Raw genomic sequence first — 17,152 nt, 5'->3', positions numbered from 1 at the left:
CTTGCTTCTTCCCCCAATTTCAGCTCTTATTTCATTGCCCTCTATCTTTTTTACGTAAGTTTACCACTCTTATGGCAATGATTCTTGATATTTATTACTCCATTCCTTCCTCGTCTTCATCTAATACCCAAAACCCTCTTCTCAAATTATTTCTCCCCCTTCCTAAAGCTTCTCTCATCTACAAGTTCTTTTTATCCCCCAATCCAGATTGTGTTAAATCTGAAGTGGAACTCTCCTGGCAAACGAATTTGGGATGCATTTGGCCTGTCGCTCTTTGGGATAAACTTTGGTCCAGATCCTTAAAAATTTCTCGCTCTGCTTCTCTTACCCAATATTTTTTTTTCTATATCACAGACTTTATCTTTCCCCAATTTCCTTGTCACGTTTCTCTCTTTTCTTCTGATTCTAATTGCTGGACTTGCGGCTCTCCTGATGCTGATCTTCTCCACCTCTTTTTTCTCTGTCCTACAGTTTCCACATTCTGGGATAAGGTTTGGCTATATATCTCTCGTACATTTACAATTTTCATTCCTTATTCTATACCTCTTCTCTTTATGAGTAGTCTTTCTGATTCTCTAGATCTTCCCCCACAATGCCATGGCCTACATGACCTCATGCTTGCTCTTGCATTCCAACACATCTCTTTTAACTGGAAATCTCTTACAAATATCTCCATACAATGTTGGTGGGATACTCTTTGTCATTTTCATAGACTCAATGTTGCCTTTGCTTCCTCATGCAAACCAGCTCATAACAGAGACCTCTTCCGGTTACCACTTACTACATACTTGGACCCATTGGCCCTAAAGAAGCTTCCACATGTCAATTCAGAAAATTTTAAACCGCCTTGAAGGATATTGATTCTATCCTTCTTTTCTCTTTTTACATTATTCTAATGTTCTGTTATTTTCAATACCGTATAACATAAATTGCTTTATTTACAACAGTTTGTTTTTCTACCATTCTCTATGCTCTGTGATTTTGCAATGTTAATATTCCCTCTCCTCCCCTTTATCACTTCTTCTGTTTTTCCTCTTCTCTCCCGCCCCTCCCTTCATCTATAAACTCCACAAAATGCTTTTATTTTTCTATCTTGATATCAGCCGGTCATTGTTTAATATCATATTTGACTTTATCTTCTGTATTTGCATATTTCTTGATGTACTAATAATTTATTCAATAAAGCTTTTCAAACATAAAAAAATGCTTTAGTCACACATTTATAGCTCCTTGACACCACTTTACGAAGCACCTTAACAAGTCTGCAATGGTGCATTTAAAGAGCCAGCGTGCGCTGCCGATAGCTCTGTGCTGCCCAGAGGGGAGCATGTAGTGTCAGAAGATCCGGGCATCTTGTTATATTCTGTATTAAAGTTAGTTCAACCGTAGAATGTGAATGATGTAATCTGACTTGTTATGTTGTATGCCTATTGTGGGGGTTCTGAACTGGTTGTTTGATGCTGGCTGGTGACGTAAAACCATGTTTATAGCATCCTAGCAGCCTAGGCACTCACCAATAAGTACGCCACACACAGAGAGTAGTTTTGCATGTCTTTATTCCACTGTGTGTAAGTGTAGTGAATGTGCCACTCTTGTGGCTGAGTATCCCATGATGATCGTCAACTACCACCATCTTAAACTGACTTTAGCGTCTTATTTTATACTAGCCTTAATGTAGAACAGCCCTATTTAAGCCTGCTTAGTGAGAGCCGTTATCGTGTAGAACAGTACATTTCAATGTGAGCTCTTATTATTGGCTTTAACATGGCCTCATGTCAATATTGCTCTCTGATTTTATCTTGCTTCACGGCAGTGCTTACTATTAGCTTTGACATGGCCTCATGTCATTTGCTTTTTAACTTTGCTCTGCTTTAAGCTTCTCTGTGTGCATGGCAGCATTTGCATAACTGACTCCATTTTCATAACTGACGCCATGTTCTGTGCTCGCACGCAGCTGCAAAGTGGGGAGGGCATGTTTTTCGCTCCTCATGTTTTCTTCACTCTTCACTTGTTTTTCGCACCTCACTGACCAGAGTGAACTGGATATTATCTGTGGAATGTGCAACTCTGCCTTGGAGCGATCTTTGACCCTGTCACCAGGCAGGTCGCTCCCCTGCGCCACCACACAGCCCTCCTGTGTGCCCTGAGCCGCTGCTGCCGCTCAAACTGGTTTGTGCCTGTGTGATTGCATTTTCTGTGCTCTTTGTACTTTGTGCCCCTCTGTGCCTCATTTTGGCTTTGTATCTCCCGCTCACCCTCACCTACTTAGTTAGCATTGTTGGTGTTTTCTGTACTCTTTGTGCCCCTCTCTGCCCCACTTTGCCTTCTGTATCCCCTGCTCGTCCCCGTCCACGCTCTTTTCCCGCCGCTGTGTCCACTGTGGCCCGCCCCCCTGTGCTCCCATTCGTCGCCCTGCTCCCGCCTCCCAGCTGCTCCTCCCTCCACTCCCCCTCATATGGAGGCCGCACAGCAGCCACGCGCAGGGGCGCCCCTAAGGCAAGCCCGTCTGTGCCTGTCTGCACCTGGACCACGCCCAGTGCCAGGACCCCCGGCCCCCGCACTCACCACGACGCACACCACCGCTACGACTCCAGCACCCTCCACGCAGACAAAAGACCTCCTAAGTGCGCTTTACAAATGCTATGATTTATTGATTGATTGATTGAAGTCAAAATACAGAGGCTTTGCCAGCCACTGTCTTGGCCTTGACGCAGACTGGTACTAGCCAGCTCTGTTTTTTTTCTAATGAAGAGGGGGCGAGACTTTCTAGAAGCTTCGCTTCACGTTGGTAATCGTATTAAAGCTGGGAGCCTACGCTGGCCAGGTAGAAGTTCACTACAGAATAGACGTATTGCTGTGGGTTGGTGCTGGGACTTGAGTCCTGACTGACGCTCCTGCCTGGGCTGCAGAAACAGACTTCCTTCATCTTGAATTGGCAAGGATGTTGCAGAAGAGTCAGTCGGTGAGGTGTTCCTAACCAGTTTTATTCTATTTCTATTCTATTCTTTGCCGTTCCCTGCTATATGTGCATACCACATTCTATTTTGACTGTTTATTTCAATTGTGCTTTTGATACTTGGGAGTCTGCCATGACTGATATATTTGGCCTACTTTTTAAAGTAAGAATCCAGTCCTTGAGATTAAGGGTGTCTCCTCCACAGTGGGGAACACCTTTATGTTTTTAGGTCCCCTCACACACCAACAGGCCCCTTGGTGTCATGCTACATCATCGGGGTCATCATACCCCTCTATGGGGTACGGCGTGCTGCGACCTACGGAGACGTGGGAGCACTTGTTAAACTATGTGTGGTGTTGGTGAGGGGGTATTTTGAATAAATGTCAGTGTATTGTGGGGTTTGGGAAATAGTGATAGTTAAAAAGAACCTGGCTCGTGGGTTGACTAAAAATTATTTAATAAGCCCCCGGGCTGGTGCTGTTAAAAATGAGGGTGGGAGGTCACTATGCTGACAATGACTGTTACCTCCTTTTTGTGTGCGTCGACATGTTTCGGTGCCAGAAGCACCTTCTTCAGGACGGGGTGCACAAATCCCCACCTTACTCACGTTTCTCTAACTAATACCAGAATTTTCTAATTAAAGTGAGGAAAAATTACAGTGCAGGTAAAAGTAATGTACCTAATAAAAAAAGACGTTGTCTATTGATCAACTGTTTTGGAGTTGTAGATAAACCTCATGAGCCAAAACGTCAGGATCCGGTGTGCTAACTAGCACGATTTCTATGAGGAAATACCTCCCGATCGATCCCTATGTGGGATTCTTTTTAACTATCACTATTTCCCAAACCCCACAATACACTCACATTTATTCAAAATACCCCCTCACCAACACCACACATAGTCTAACAAGTGCTCCCATGTCTCCGTAGGTCGCAGCACGCCGTACCCCGTAGAGGGGTACGATGACCCCGATGATGAAGCATGATACCAAGGGGCCTGTTGGTGTGTGAGGGGACCTAAAAACATAAAGGTGTTCCCCACTGTGGAGGAGACACCCTTAATCTCAAGGAGTGGATTCTAACTGTTTATTTAAATATGCCCAGGGAGAATTAATCCATTCTGATTTCTCTCTCTCCCCCCTCTGATTGTTAATTCTACCTTTTAAAGTATTCTATTAATAAACTTATATGTGTTATATTCCATACATTTGGATTGCTTTTCTTACCTCGGCTTGGGGGAGTGCTGGGTATTGCCTCGGCCTAAGGGGGTGTTGTAGTTAGAGTCCGTCCTTTTTGCGAAAAGCAGATTCATTACATCTTGGCGTCACTTTCACAGAATTTGAAAGGTTGGAGTATAGGGGAAGAAATATGTTTTCTAGAAAATTAAAGGCGGACTCCCTGATACCAATTAAGATGCCCATATGGGAGATGGCCCCATAGGATATGCTCGCCCATGAGTGGGCTAATTGTGCTAGATTGAGTGGGAATTGGAGTGCGTGTTTGGCTAACGCTGAGCCAGCCCAAGTGGTTGCGTGTTGGCAAAAAGTGCCTGTGAAGAAAGGAGAGGAACTCTCTACATTAGGAAGAAGAGGTTGGATTCTCCTAAACGCTTATAGGACCATGCATGAAAAATATGTTCAGTTAAAAAGTGAGTTTGAGAAATTAGAGAAACAGTTTGTTGAAACTAAAAATACCTCTATAATGTTAACTTGTCAGAATACATTTTTACAAGATAAGCTGGAAACCTATCAGATTGTAGCAGAAAAAGCTGCAGTTCGTATCGCGGAATACAAGTATAGGAACAGAAGAGGAAGGGTTAATAAGAAGAAAGTGCGCTTAGCCATTGCAAAGGTTGGAATTGACTGGGACCCTGAATCGTGGGAGGGAAATATTTGGGATTCCTCTGCGTTTTCGGACTTTAGTGGAGAAGGTGATAACGTTAACGAGCGTAACCAGGCTGAAAGGCAGGTGAGTCAGTGGGACGTAAAGTCATTCAGGCGCAACCCATTTATCGTCAAAAAATACAGGGTGGTTCAAATTTCCCACAGGGGGTTTTGATGGACAGTATGGAAGATTTTACTCAGCAGGAGATTATTGACATTTCAGACAGATTTCGGAAGAAACCCGGAGAATCTCTACTTGCGTGGATGGTTCGGTTGTTTGATCTGGGTGCTGCTGGTGTGATGTTAGACCATGGAGATGCAGTGACATTCTGTAAATTCAGTTCTGATTATACAGTGCAGGAGCAGTTTAGGAATTACAGTGACAATGATCAAATTAGCTTATTGTAGTTGGTTGTGATTAGATGTAGTCATAAATACCCTACAGAGTCAGATTGGCCAGTGAATGATAAACCTTGGTATTCTTTGAGAGATGCTATACAGAGGCATAAGGAGGAGGTGATGAACACTTCTATTTTCCTGGATAAAGCACTTAGGCTATAGGATGGGTTGTTGATGCATCTGTGCGAAACAGGATAATTCGTACTGCTCCTCCTGCGTACAAACAAGTGATGATGACTTAGCTGATCAATCAGACTGGTGATTCTTTAGTGCAGGGGGCTGAGGTAGTTCTTGAGTTAGGAGAATTGGCGGAATGGATGAAAACTGAGAGAAAGTCCAGGTCTGAGATAATAACAGGCTGTCTAAGAGAGATATGTTTATGGCTCTGTTAAGAGATGGTGTGGAGAAAGAAAAGATAGGTGGAATAGCTACTAAAAGTCTGTGGGAAATGTCCCTAAAAAGAGGTCTGTATAAGAAGGAAGGGAGCAGGAGAGTGAATAAACAAAATAAAGCGCAAAGACAGTCAGACGAGGGTGAGAGGGAAGAGCAGAAAAAGGAGGGGGAGAGACCTGCCCGCTCAAGCAGGAAGGCTGAGAGAGACTTAGAAAGTAACTGGCTCATTGAGAACAGGGGAGAGGAGGAATTCATTCCTAAAATATATGAAGGATTATATCTGGATTTGACCTGGGCAAAGACTAACAGATACAAGGAAGACTAAGAAATAGGTCAAGCTTCGGTGTAGAGATGGACTTGCAAAGACAATAGACCTTATGTTGACATAGAAATTCATTGAAAGCATTGTAATGTTCAGAGGGCCTGACCCCTAATAGATATCGGAGAGGAGGCCACTTTAATATATGGAAATCCCAAAAAGTTTAAAGTACAGTATTTCATCATTACAGGTACAGGTGGTAAAGAGACACCGGCAGTGCAGACAAAGGTCCACATGAAAATAGGAAGAATACCAAAAAGAGAATACACTTTATTGATTGTGCCTCTTTATGAATACATTTTTGGATTTGATATCTTGAAGGGAATGACTTTGTATTTGGAAGACAGTTACTATCAATTTGGATCAAAGAAGTACATTTCAGTTAGTGCTGTGAGAGTGGGTCATTTGCAAATTCCCCCAGTGAAGTTGCCTCAGGCTACAAAGGTAATTCATTTGAAACAGTACAGAATTCCAGGTGGGCATGAAGAGATCAGTGCACTATTCAGGACTTGATAGAGGCAGGGGTGGTGACTCCAATCACTACTGCTTGGAATAATCCTGTGTGGCCTGTGCGGAAAAGTGATAATTCTCGGTGCATGACAGTTGATTATCGTGAATTGAACAAGCATACACCTCCTTTGTCTGCCTCTGTCCCAGATACAGTTACCTTAATTGAGAAAATACAGAAACACCCCGGGACTTGGTATGCGACTGTTGATATTGCGAATGCTTTCTTTTCGATACCAATAGCCCCTGAATGTCACGAGCAATTTAGTTTCTCATGGAATGGTAGACAAATTACATTTAAGAATTTACCTCAAGGGTACTTGCATAGTCCCACGGTCTGTCACTGGCTGGTGGCAGAGCATTTAGATGAGGTATCAGTTATTCCTGGAGTGCAGCGTTGTCATTACATTGATGATGTAATGATACAGGGAGATCAAAAGACAGTGTTTGTGGATTGTGCACTCAATTTTATTTCTGGTTTTACTAGGGTAAACCTGTAAGTGTGCTACATTAGACATACGCCTGCCTGGCATATGATATGAACTACTGTGAAGTGTCCGAGTCCCTACATGTGACTTGGAATCTAATGTGCACAACAAAATGTGTATTACTCAAAATTCAATTAAACATAACAATTTATACCAGCGAGTTGTTTACTCAGTATATTTCACATTTCAAAGAAACATAATTTAAATATCAAACATGTACATTCAATTCATGTGTACATGTTTGATATTTAAATTTAGTTTCTTTGAAATGTGAAGTATACTGAATAAACAACTTGCTGGTGTAAATTGTTATATGTGATTGAATTTTGAGTAATACACATTTTGTTGTGCACGTTAGAGTCCAATTCACATGTAGGGACTCTGCCACTTCACAATGATACAGGGAGAGACACAAGAACAAGTGTAAACTCAGACAGGATTGTGGCGCATTTGCAGAGAAAGGGATGGGAGATCAATCCCAACAAATTACAGGGACCCTCTCAGAGTGTGAAGTTTTTGGGGATCCAGTGGCATCAGGGACACAGAGAGGTGGTGCCCCAAGTGAAACAAAAGATCAGAGTATGTGCAGTGCCATGAAACAGAAAGGAAGCTCAGAGGTTAATTGGTCTGTTTGGTTTTTGGAGACCGCATATTCCCCACTTGAGTCAGATTTTGGCCCCTTTGTACAAAGGTACGCGAAAGAAAAATGCATTGAGTGGGGAGAGCAGCAGCAAACTGCATTTGAATTAGCAAAAGAGGCTATTCAGCATGCTTTAGATTTATGGCCAGTACGAGAGGGAGATGTTGATCTAAATGTGACAGTGCAAGGACCGTACGCTAATTGGAGTTTGTGGCAGAAGCAGGGAAGAACGAAAGTACCTTTAGGGTTCTGGACAAAGAACCTGCCAGATGCTGCAGAGCGGTACACTCTTTTTGAAAAACAGTTACTTTTATCCTATTGGGCTTTAGTGGATACTGAGCAATTGACCCTAGGGCACAATGTGATTTTGAGACCTGGGATTCCGATAATGCAGTGGGTGATGAGTTCCCCTAAGACTCATAGCATAGGACATGCACAGGAAGCCAGTGCAATCAAAAGGAAATGGTATATACAGGATTGGGCCCGAGTAGGTCTCAAAGGCATCGCAGTGTTGCATGAGAAGGTGGTGCAGGCACCAATGGAAGAGACAGAGGTGTTGCATGATGTACCTGAGATACAGGAATCTCCTGTAAAGTGGGGAAAGCCATTTGGTGAATTGTTCATGGAGGACAAGAAGCATGTGTGGTTTACTGATGGTTCAGGCAGGTATATAGGAGCTAAGAGGCACTGGATTGCGGTGTCATAGAATCCTGTGACCCAGAAATTGTTGACTACTATTGGAGAAGGAAAGAGTAGCCAGTTTGCAGAACTTTACACTGTGTATCAAGCTTTGAAACAAGAATTACCAGGAAAATGTTATATTTACACTGATTCGTGGTCCACAACCAATTAGCTAGCAACTTGGCTTCCCACAGGGCATTCTCATAGTTGGATGATAAATGCAAAAGAGGTATGGGGCAAGGAATTGTGGAAAGAGATCTGGACCATGTTGACACAAAGTACAGTTACTGGATACCATGTAGATGCTCATTGTTCCACCGACTCACTTGACCGCTGGTTTAATTCCCTCACGGATGAAAAAGCTAGGATTTCAGAGGCAGAAGTAGCAACTCAGGATTCTGACCTGGTTGGGATTGTGAAGTGGGCACATCAGAAGTGTGGACACTTTGGAGAGCAGATTACTAGTAGGTGGTCATAAAATAGAGGGATACACATTTCCCTAGACTTGATTGAAACAGTGATTTTGCAGTGTCCTGTTTGTCAACATGCCTGACATAGATCAGTCCCAAGATGGTGAGAGGTCAGCTAGGTAGAGGAAAATTACCAGCACAGATTTGGCAAATTGACTATATTGGGCCCCTGCCACCTAGTCGAGGATGTCAATATGTGTACACAGCTGTGGACACATACGCTGGATATTTGATAGTTTTTCCATGTAAACGTGCTACCCAGTTGAATACATTGAAAACGTTAGACTTGCTGATTTTGTATTATGGAATTCCATTACAGATTCAAAGTGACAACAGATCTCATTTAAAATTTAGATTGGTGCAGGACTATTGTGTACAGCACAATATTGCGTGGATTTTTCACATCCCATATTACCCACAGGCTGCTGGTTTGATTGAGCGCATGAATGGATCGTTGAAAGATCAATTAAGAAAGTTGTCTGATGGTACCTTGAAATGTGGCGAGATCATTTGAGTGAAGTTTACAAATTCTAAATAACAGACCTTTAGCAAATGCAGAAACGCCTTTAATGCGAATATTAACTCCAGCTTTGCAGATTCAACCTCATGTGGCTACCAATTCCATCCTTTATTGGATGACAGTTCCTGGAGCTTTGGATCCGTACCGAGTGACGACGGAGGCTGCAGGTCTTGACCTGCATGCTTTGAAACTATACAGACTAAAACCAAGAGACATTGCACTCATTGAGATAGGAGTGGGAATTCAGATACCCCCAGAGCACTTTGGTTTAATTGCCCCTTGATCTGGATTGGCTCTAAAGAGCATCCAAGTGTTGGGAGGTGTAATTGATGCAGATTATCAAGGTGAAATTAAAGTCATCCTACTTAATAATGGAGATGTTGATCTGATGATACAATCTGGAGACAGAGTTGCTCAAATGGGGATCATGCCAGTGTACGGAGTGGTAGTTAAGAAGGAGACTGCCCCAGCCCTCCTCACCGTACGTGGGGAAGGAGGGTTTGGCTCAACTGATAAAAATCCAGGAGCCAAAGTGTGGGTAGAGTCTCCAAGTAGACCCCCCGAACAGGCAGAAATCATTGCAACAGGAAAGGACAATGTTCTGTTAATAATGAAGCCATGGCAAGAGAAATGGGAGCATGTACCTGCTGACAAATGCTATTGGTGAAAATAAGTAATACCTGTTTTGTTTCTGTTCATTTAGATCACAGTATGGCGTGTCTGTGGTCTGCTTGCGTTAGCTGGACTCCTTTTGGGCCCGACGAGGAGCCTCTCACCCCGAAGTGGCCAGCCGACCACGCAGACTGACAGCGATGCTGACTCAGAGGCATAATATTTGGTCACACCTGGCTCAAACTATGCTCAACAGGTCATACGACAGCATGTCAAACATGAAGAGTACTCTGGACGTCGTATCCACATGCCTTGTAACTGTGCCTACCCCTGATAATGTATTGCTGAAGACTTTCAATGTCACGAATGCAGACGGGCTGTAGAGGAACATGATGTGAGATCTCATTTATCGCTTTACGAATTCTCCGCTTCTGTCATGAAGCTACTGATAATGATTGGAAAAACATGACCCAGGTCATAACTTCCAACATTACTGAAGGCGACGTGTGTTAGAATTTGACTTGCGACCCTACTATCATTGGTAAATGTGTTCAAATTCGACTTGACAAAAATTCATCCATTATGTCTTGGCAGGAAAAGGTTTTATGTCAACATAGACATGACAATGTTTGTGCAAACCAATATGGTGTGCAAAAATGTAGTATCTGCTGCCAGTCATTTCAGGCATGTCAAGTTGTCTGTAGGGTGGTTATTTTCCTGTGGAGATGTGACTTATATATATATTCTCGCAAATATCACAGGGGGACCATGTGCCTTTACTAGATTAAGTCTGATGATGTTCCTGTTAGATCCATCATCTCATGCTCAAACTATAAGAGAAGCTGTTCAGCTTAACAATCATTGTAACTCTGAATTGCATTTATTACTGAAATCTGAATACATTAGTTTGGCTGCTTCAATAGTAGGTATTCCAGGCCTAGCAATTTATAACTCTAGAGCTGTTAGTGAATTAGCATGTCTCATGGTGAAAAATATGAATCATACATTGATTGCTTTACCAGAATTTTTATTAGACGTGCGAGGGGCAAGGAAAGCAAATTTTCAGAATAGAGCCACCATTTACTATTTGCTTTTAAAACATGATCATGTATGTTCAGAATTTGAGGGAATGTGTTGCTTTAATCTTTCATATCATTCTAAATCAATTCAGTCCACATTGATGCTTTACACAAGTTGGATAAAGAGGTCAAGCAGGATGCCGAAAAGGGGTGGTGGGATTGGTTGTTTGGGTGGTTGCCAGATTTTGGTAAACTTTGCTCTATTATAGCTGGTATAGCATTAGCTATATGTATTCTAGTATCATTATGTTGCTGTATTCAGTGTGTGCCTAATCTCTATGGCCGGGATGCCCGTCACCCCCTCCCAACACAATCCCCAAGGATGGGAAGTCAGACACAGGTTTGAACTTTTGGAAGGCGGAGGGAGTCACCCTCCTGGCCGTATTTATTAAAATATGAAACAAAATTTAAAACATTAAATAAAAGTTTCATAATTATGTACAATTTTACATTTATCACATTTCGATGAAGACATGTTCTTTGGCTAACCTTAACAGATCTCTAATACAAAGGTTTCCTAGCCGAGTCTAACATCCTGCAAATGCATCCATTCTAAATTAAGATTGTACATCCTAGCATTAAGGGCCAACGGCAAGGTCTTAACCGGTGTCAGATCCCTACTACCAAACTCTCGCCCTCACGGTGTGAGTGGCGCATGCGCAGAGGACTCTACCCTCGTTGCCAACTGTAACTTCCCTTGTCGTGGTGGGGGCCCCCTTTCCACTCGACGCCATCTTAAAGGTCGTCCGAGTTCTCGTGTGAGGTATCTGTAGGAAGGACAGCGTGGACTCCCCCCCATCCCCACACTCTCTATCCGCCGTCGCGGATATCCGGCCCCCGGGAAATTAGTAGGAGGGGCATCTAGCCGCCTCCCCCCTGGGAGGGGCCTATGGCCGTCTCCCCCTAGGCGACCCATCCTTAGTGGGTGCCGCCTCCCCGTGGGAGGGGCCAATGGCCGCCTCCCCCGGGCGCTCCCATCCATTCTGGGTGGTGCCCCCCTCTAGGGACCTTGAAATTACTGCTCACCGATCATGACCTTACCGCCCGACCAAAATAAATACGACAGTTGTTTACCTACTAAGGAAGGAAAAAATTCTGACATTGCCTTGATGTGTCATCGACTGCTCACTCCTACAAAGAAAAACATTATCCTACAGGCAGAAGTCACATCCTTAACTTAAACATTCCTTTACTTTTCTACAAAGGAAAAAAGGCCTATCTCAGCAAAACTTTATTTAAAACAAACATTGCCATAAGGGGCTGGTGGGTGGGTCAAAATTGCTGCTTGTTCCGTCGAGGGCTCACGAGCAACGAGTGTGTGCAGCCTTCAGACTACAGGAACAAGAGGACGCTTCTTCGGATTCCCGCTCTATTTATTCTTCTGCGGGAGGGCGTGTACCCTCCTCCGGTACGCCTACTGGGCGTGGTCTTCGGTGAAGGTGTCTAGGACAACCCCTCTTGGGCGGGAAAAGGCGCGCCCCGGCTACGCCGCTTCGGGCATACCAGCCGAGCCACGCCCCCCGCCCAAAATGGTTTCACGGGGGGATCGGGGCACCCAACCATACGTTCGGGGGGACCGAGTGGTCGCCCCTTTCCATATGGCCGGGATGCCCGTCACCCCCTCCCAACACAATCCCCAAGGATGGGAAGTCGGACACAGGTTTGAACTTTTGGAAGGCGGGAGGGAGTCACCCTCCCGGCCGTATTTATTAAAATATGAAACAAAATTTAAAACAGTAAATAAAAGTTTCATAATTATGTACAATTTTACATTTATTACATTTCGATGAAGACATGTTCTTTGGCTAACCTTAACAGATCTCTAATACAAAGGTTTCCTAGCCGAGTCTAACATCCTGCAAATGCATCCATTCTAAATTAAGATTGTACATCCTAGCATTAAGGGCCAACGGCAAGGTCTTAACCGGTGTCAGATCCCTACTACCAAACTCTCGCCCTCACGGTGTGAGTGGCGCATGCGCAGAGGACTCTACCCTCGTTGCCAACTGTAACTTCCCTTGTCGTGGTGGGGGCCCCCTTTCCACTTGACGCCATCTTAAAGGTCGTCCGAGTTCCCGTGTGAGGTATCTGTAGGAAGGACAGCGTGGACTCCCCCCCATCCCCACGCTCTCTATCTGCCGTCGCGGATATCCGGCCCCCGGGAAATTAGTAGGAGGGGCATCTAGCCGCCTCCCCCCTGGGAGGGGCCTATGGCCGTCTCCCCCTAGGCGACCCATCCTTAGTGGGTGCCGCCTCCCCGTGGGAGGGGCCAATGGCCGCCTCCCCCCGGGCGCTCCCATCCATTCTGGGTGGCGCCCCCCTCTAGGGACCTTGAAATTACTGCTCACCGATCATGACCTTACCGCCACAGGCCGGATAGTTGACCGACTATCCGGCCCCCCCTACTCCTCCTAAAGGTCATGCTTCCTCAAACCCCTTAGCCATGCTATGAAGTCTCCTATGAGTAAATCATTCCCCTCCCTGGACAGGTGAACCCCATCATTCAGATACATGAGATCACCCCGAATACACCCGTGAGGAATGCTATGCAACTGCGAAGAGCGAAACAATCTACCAACTTTATTGTTAACCCTTTTCACCGAATGGTTCAGTGCTGACACCGAAAGGCCCCCCCGCCATACCTTCCTGGGAATCATGTGAGACCAGGCAATCGTGCACCCCGGGATTCTTTTAGCCAACCAGCTAACAGCAGACAAAATTTGTTCAAACAACACTCGTCTACCCAGTGTCACCAAGTCATTGCCCCCCAGGTGTACTATGACTACAGATGGCGGTGACCTTTGCCGCCCTAAGAGACCCTCAAAAAATGATTCGAATTGGTCAAAACAGAGCCCGCCCTTCCCATGGAAGGTCCCTCTGTACCCGTATTCCCCAGCTGCATGAGTCGTGTCACCTGCTTTGAATACGTCCCCGGCTCGCCTCCCATATGAGTGGCCCACGACCCATACCACTCTCTCTCCAGACGGTGATCCTTGACCGCTGGTCTCCTGGTGCTGGGTCGACTGCAAATTCCGTCCCGCGTGACAGGCTCGCGAAACTGTAATTCAAACAAAAGGCAAGAAGCGTGAGTGCATGTCAATTGATCTTTACAACATGTGCAATCGCACATACCTTTTGAAGCAATTCGAGGACCATCGTCCCAACTGTTTCACTTCCTCCGCACTCTGACCTCTGGCTGTAGCCTCAGTAGCAGCCCCTATCCTAAAGGAGTGGGTCCCAAAATCGCACGGGTCCATGCCCGCAGCAGCGATTGTCAGTGCTAGCACCCTCTGGAACTGAAACCTCGTCAGTGGGGTGCCATCCATGTGCCTCAGCAAACTCCCCCCATGTAGCCGCCCTTAGTGCCAAGTATTCCTCTATACACTTTATCGGGCACGTGGGGGACCCTCGCGCGCGCTGCACGACAACACTATTTCCCATAGCCCCCTGGTCGGTCTTAGACCTGGCTATCGAGACCACCATCGAATCACCCCTAATTTGGACGTGATCCCTGCACAAGCCTCCCTCAACGTCTTTCTTATTCCTTGCGACCAGTTCGCTCACCCGCATAGCCCCATGGAATGCTAATGCGAAAGCTGCCCGGAACAGAACTGCTTCGAAATGGGAGGAGCACGTCTCGTCTAGTTTCGCTACGAGTAAAGACAACCTGTCTAAGCCAATCGAGTGCCTCGCATCTTGCTTGCGACCCTCGAGGCGCTGCCAGCCGCGAAGGGCCTTCTTAACCAAAAAGGAACCCGTTGGGTCTTTTATGCCATGCACCTGCGCCATGAATGAAATGGCCGCCCTATGCCTACTGGCCGTTGCCGCTGATCGGCCTTCTCTGTGCAGCGCTACCAGGAACCCCAGGAAGGATTCCTCCTGACCCCAGCTCTGACTCCCTGTTGGACCCAAAAATGTGCAATAGGAACGAAACGCTCCTTCGTATGCCTTCCTTGTCCTGGGGGCTAAGCTTGCTGCCACGAGGTCTTGTAATCCGGGGCACCGATTAGCCATAGTGCTTCGGGGAATGGTGCCGCCACTAGGTCCGCTGTAGGTAGATAACCCCTGAACGCCTGCATATGTGAACGAGAGAGTGCATCAGCTGCATGATTCAGTATGCCTGGCACATGTTTCGCCCTGAACTGTACATTCAGTCTCATGTAAAGCAGCACAACTTCTTTCAACAATCTCAAGATCCATTTGCAGCGTGCTGCCTGTTGGTTAATGCATTCGACAACAGTCATATTATCAGACCAAAACACCACTGAGCGGTCCCTGAAGTCGTCTGGCCATGCCATCAGAGCAACCCAAATGGGGAATAACTCCAAGAACCCAATGTTACCTGTGAGACCGCTGGAGTGCCACCACGTCGGCCATGTTTGCGCCGACCATCGATTACCAAAGATGGCGCCAAATCCCACGCTCCCCGCTGAGTCAGTCCACAGACCTAGTTCATCTGAAGACGCTGGCGGCTTGTTCCACACGACTCGACCGTTGAAGTCCGCCAGAAATGCCAACCAAATGCGCATATCCTGGCGAACCTCTGCCGACAGTCTCTTACGGTGGTGTCCCTCTTTGAGACCAACCATAGCTTGTGCAATAGAGCGTGAGAAGGTGCGGGCCATTGGTATCACCCTCAAGGCAAAGTTAAGCTGACCCACTGTTTGTTGTAACTGGTGCAGGGTCACTTTCTCCTTGCCCAGGCATTGCGTCAAGGAAGCCCTAAACTTGGCCACCTTTTCCATCGGTAAACGGAAACATCCCTCCACAGAATCGAGCTCAATTTCCAGAAACTCCAGTGAAGTAGATGGTCCAACCGTCTTACCTGGTGCCAATGGGACTCCAAACTCCCTCATGAGGGTACAGAAGTCATGTAGCGCCTGCGCACATTTCGTATCGCCGGCTTCTCCCAAGAACAGGAAGTCATCTAGATAGTGCATAACATGCCTATGCCCTGTGGCCTCGGTGAATGCCCATTCTAAAAAACAGCTGAACATTTCAAAATAGGCACAAGAAATGGAGCACCCATAGGCATGCATTTATCCATGTAATAACTCCCTTGAAATGCAAAACCTAGCAAGCGCTGATCCTGTGGGTGTACCGGGAGCAACCGGAACACCGATTCGATATCTGATTTCGCCATCAGCGCCCCGGGGCCCAGGCGATTCAACATGGCCACGGCATCATCGAACGATGCGTACCGCACTGAACAAACTTCTGGGTCAATGGCCTCGTTCACCGAGGAACCCCTTGGAGCAGACAGGTTATGAATAAGTCTAAACTTCCCTGGGTCTTTCTTCGGGACAACCCTTAACGGGGAACAGATGAACTCCGCCACCGGCGGGCGATGAAAAGGCCCTGCCACTCGCCCAAAGCTGACTTCTTTTGCAATTTTCTTCTCTGCCACGCTTGGGTTGTGCTGTACCGATAACTGGTTTTTACAAAAGGAGTCCCCCCGAAAATCCCCCGCCGGGATGTGGAAGCCATGTAAGAATCCCTTCCTCAACACCCCAGCGGATACATGATCAGGGTATTTGTTCAACCAAGGAGTCAGAGCCATGATATCAATGGGTGTAGGCAATCGGTCACAACGTTCTACCTCACTCCTGCTTAGACCCTCCTTTAACTCCCGTCCCACTATTTTTAGATCTACATGTACTCTCCGGGTGTGAGGAATTCCCACAGCCCGCACACGCATGCCGGAACCTACATGTTCCCTGCGGTCTGTTACAGTTGCCTCGATTGAAGCCCCAATAAACCCCACGCTTGCCGCCATTCCCGCCGGTCTTGGGCTGGTAGTCCCCACCGGCGCCCGCTCTAAAGGGCACAGCGGGCTTTTGGCGGGCGAACCATGACCCGCTCCCGCCTGGCGAGGACGGACCTGCCGCCCCTGGCAGGAGCTGTTTGTGCCATGACACCGAGTCCAGGCAATCCCAAGTCAAAGTAGCATCGTATTCTTTCGCTTTCCGGAATTTCATATCATAACCTTTCCATTCCTCCCCCTCATACATTGAATAAAAATCCATAATACGATTTTGATAGCAAGTTAACTCAGTCATCAGCTCAGGTTTACGTTCCCCCATAACTGCAGTAAATATCGAAAAGGCCTTAACCCAGTTCGTTACTGTCTCATCCACCCTGAATTTCGCCATCTTTGCGCGCCAGACGCTTGGGTGCCACAAATCCTTCTGGGTTTTAGCATTTTC

The 17,152-nt window shown here is 46.2% G+C and overlaps 1 protein-coding gene across 1 annotated transcript in view; it reads left to right on the top strand.

Annotated features, from left to right (window-relative positions):
* LOC147727333 (uncharacterized) overlaps positions 1–9,922 on the top strand; it is a 53,262-nt gene extending 43,340 nt beyond the window's left edge. The window contains exons 3-4 of the mRNA XM_086963611.1: positions 4,688–4,923; positions 9,557–9,922. Coding sequence (XP_086819737.1) covers positions 4,688–4,923; positions 9,557–9,922 — 602 coding nt within the window. The remainder of the gene's footprint in view (positions 1–4,687; positions 4,924–9,556) is intronic.
* The last annotated feature ends 7,230 nt before the right edge of the window (positions 9,923–17,152 follow it).

Source organism: Lissotriton vulgaris, chromosome 3_1, assembly GCF_964263255.1.
Source record: "Lissotriton vulgaris chromosome 3_1, aLisVul1.2, whole genome shotgun sequence".
Taxonomy (NCBI): domain Eukaryota; kingdom Metazoa; phylum Chordata; class Amphibia; order Caudata; family Salamandridae; genus Lissotriton; species Lissotriton vulgaris.
The sequence above is the reverse complement of the archived record's forward strand: the minus strand, read 5'-3'. Positions and strand labels throughout refer to the sequence as shown.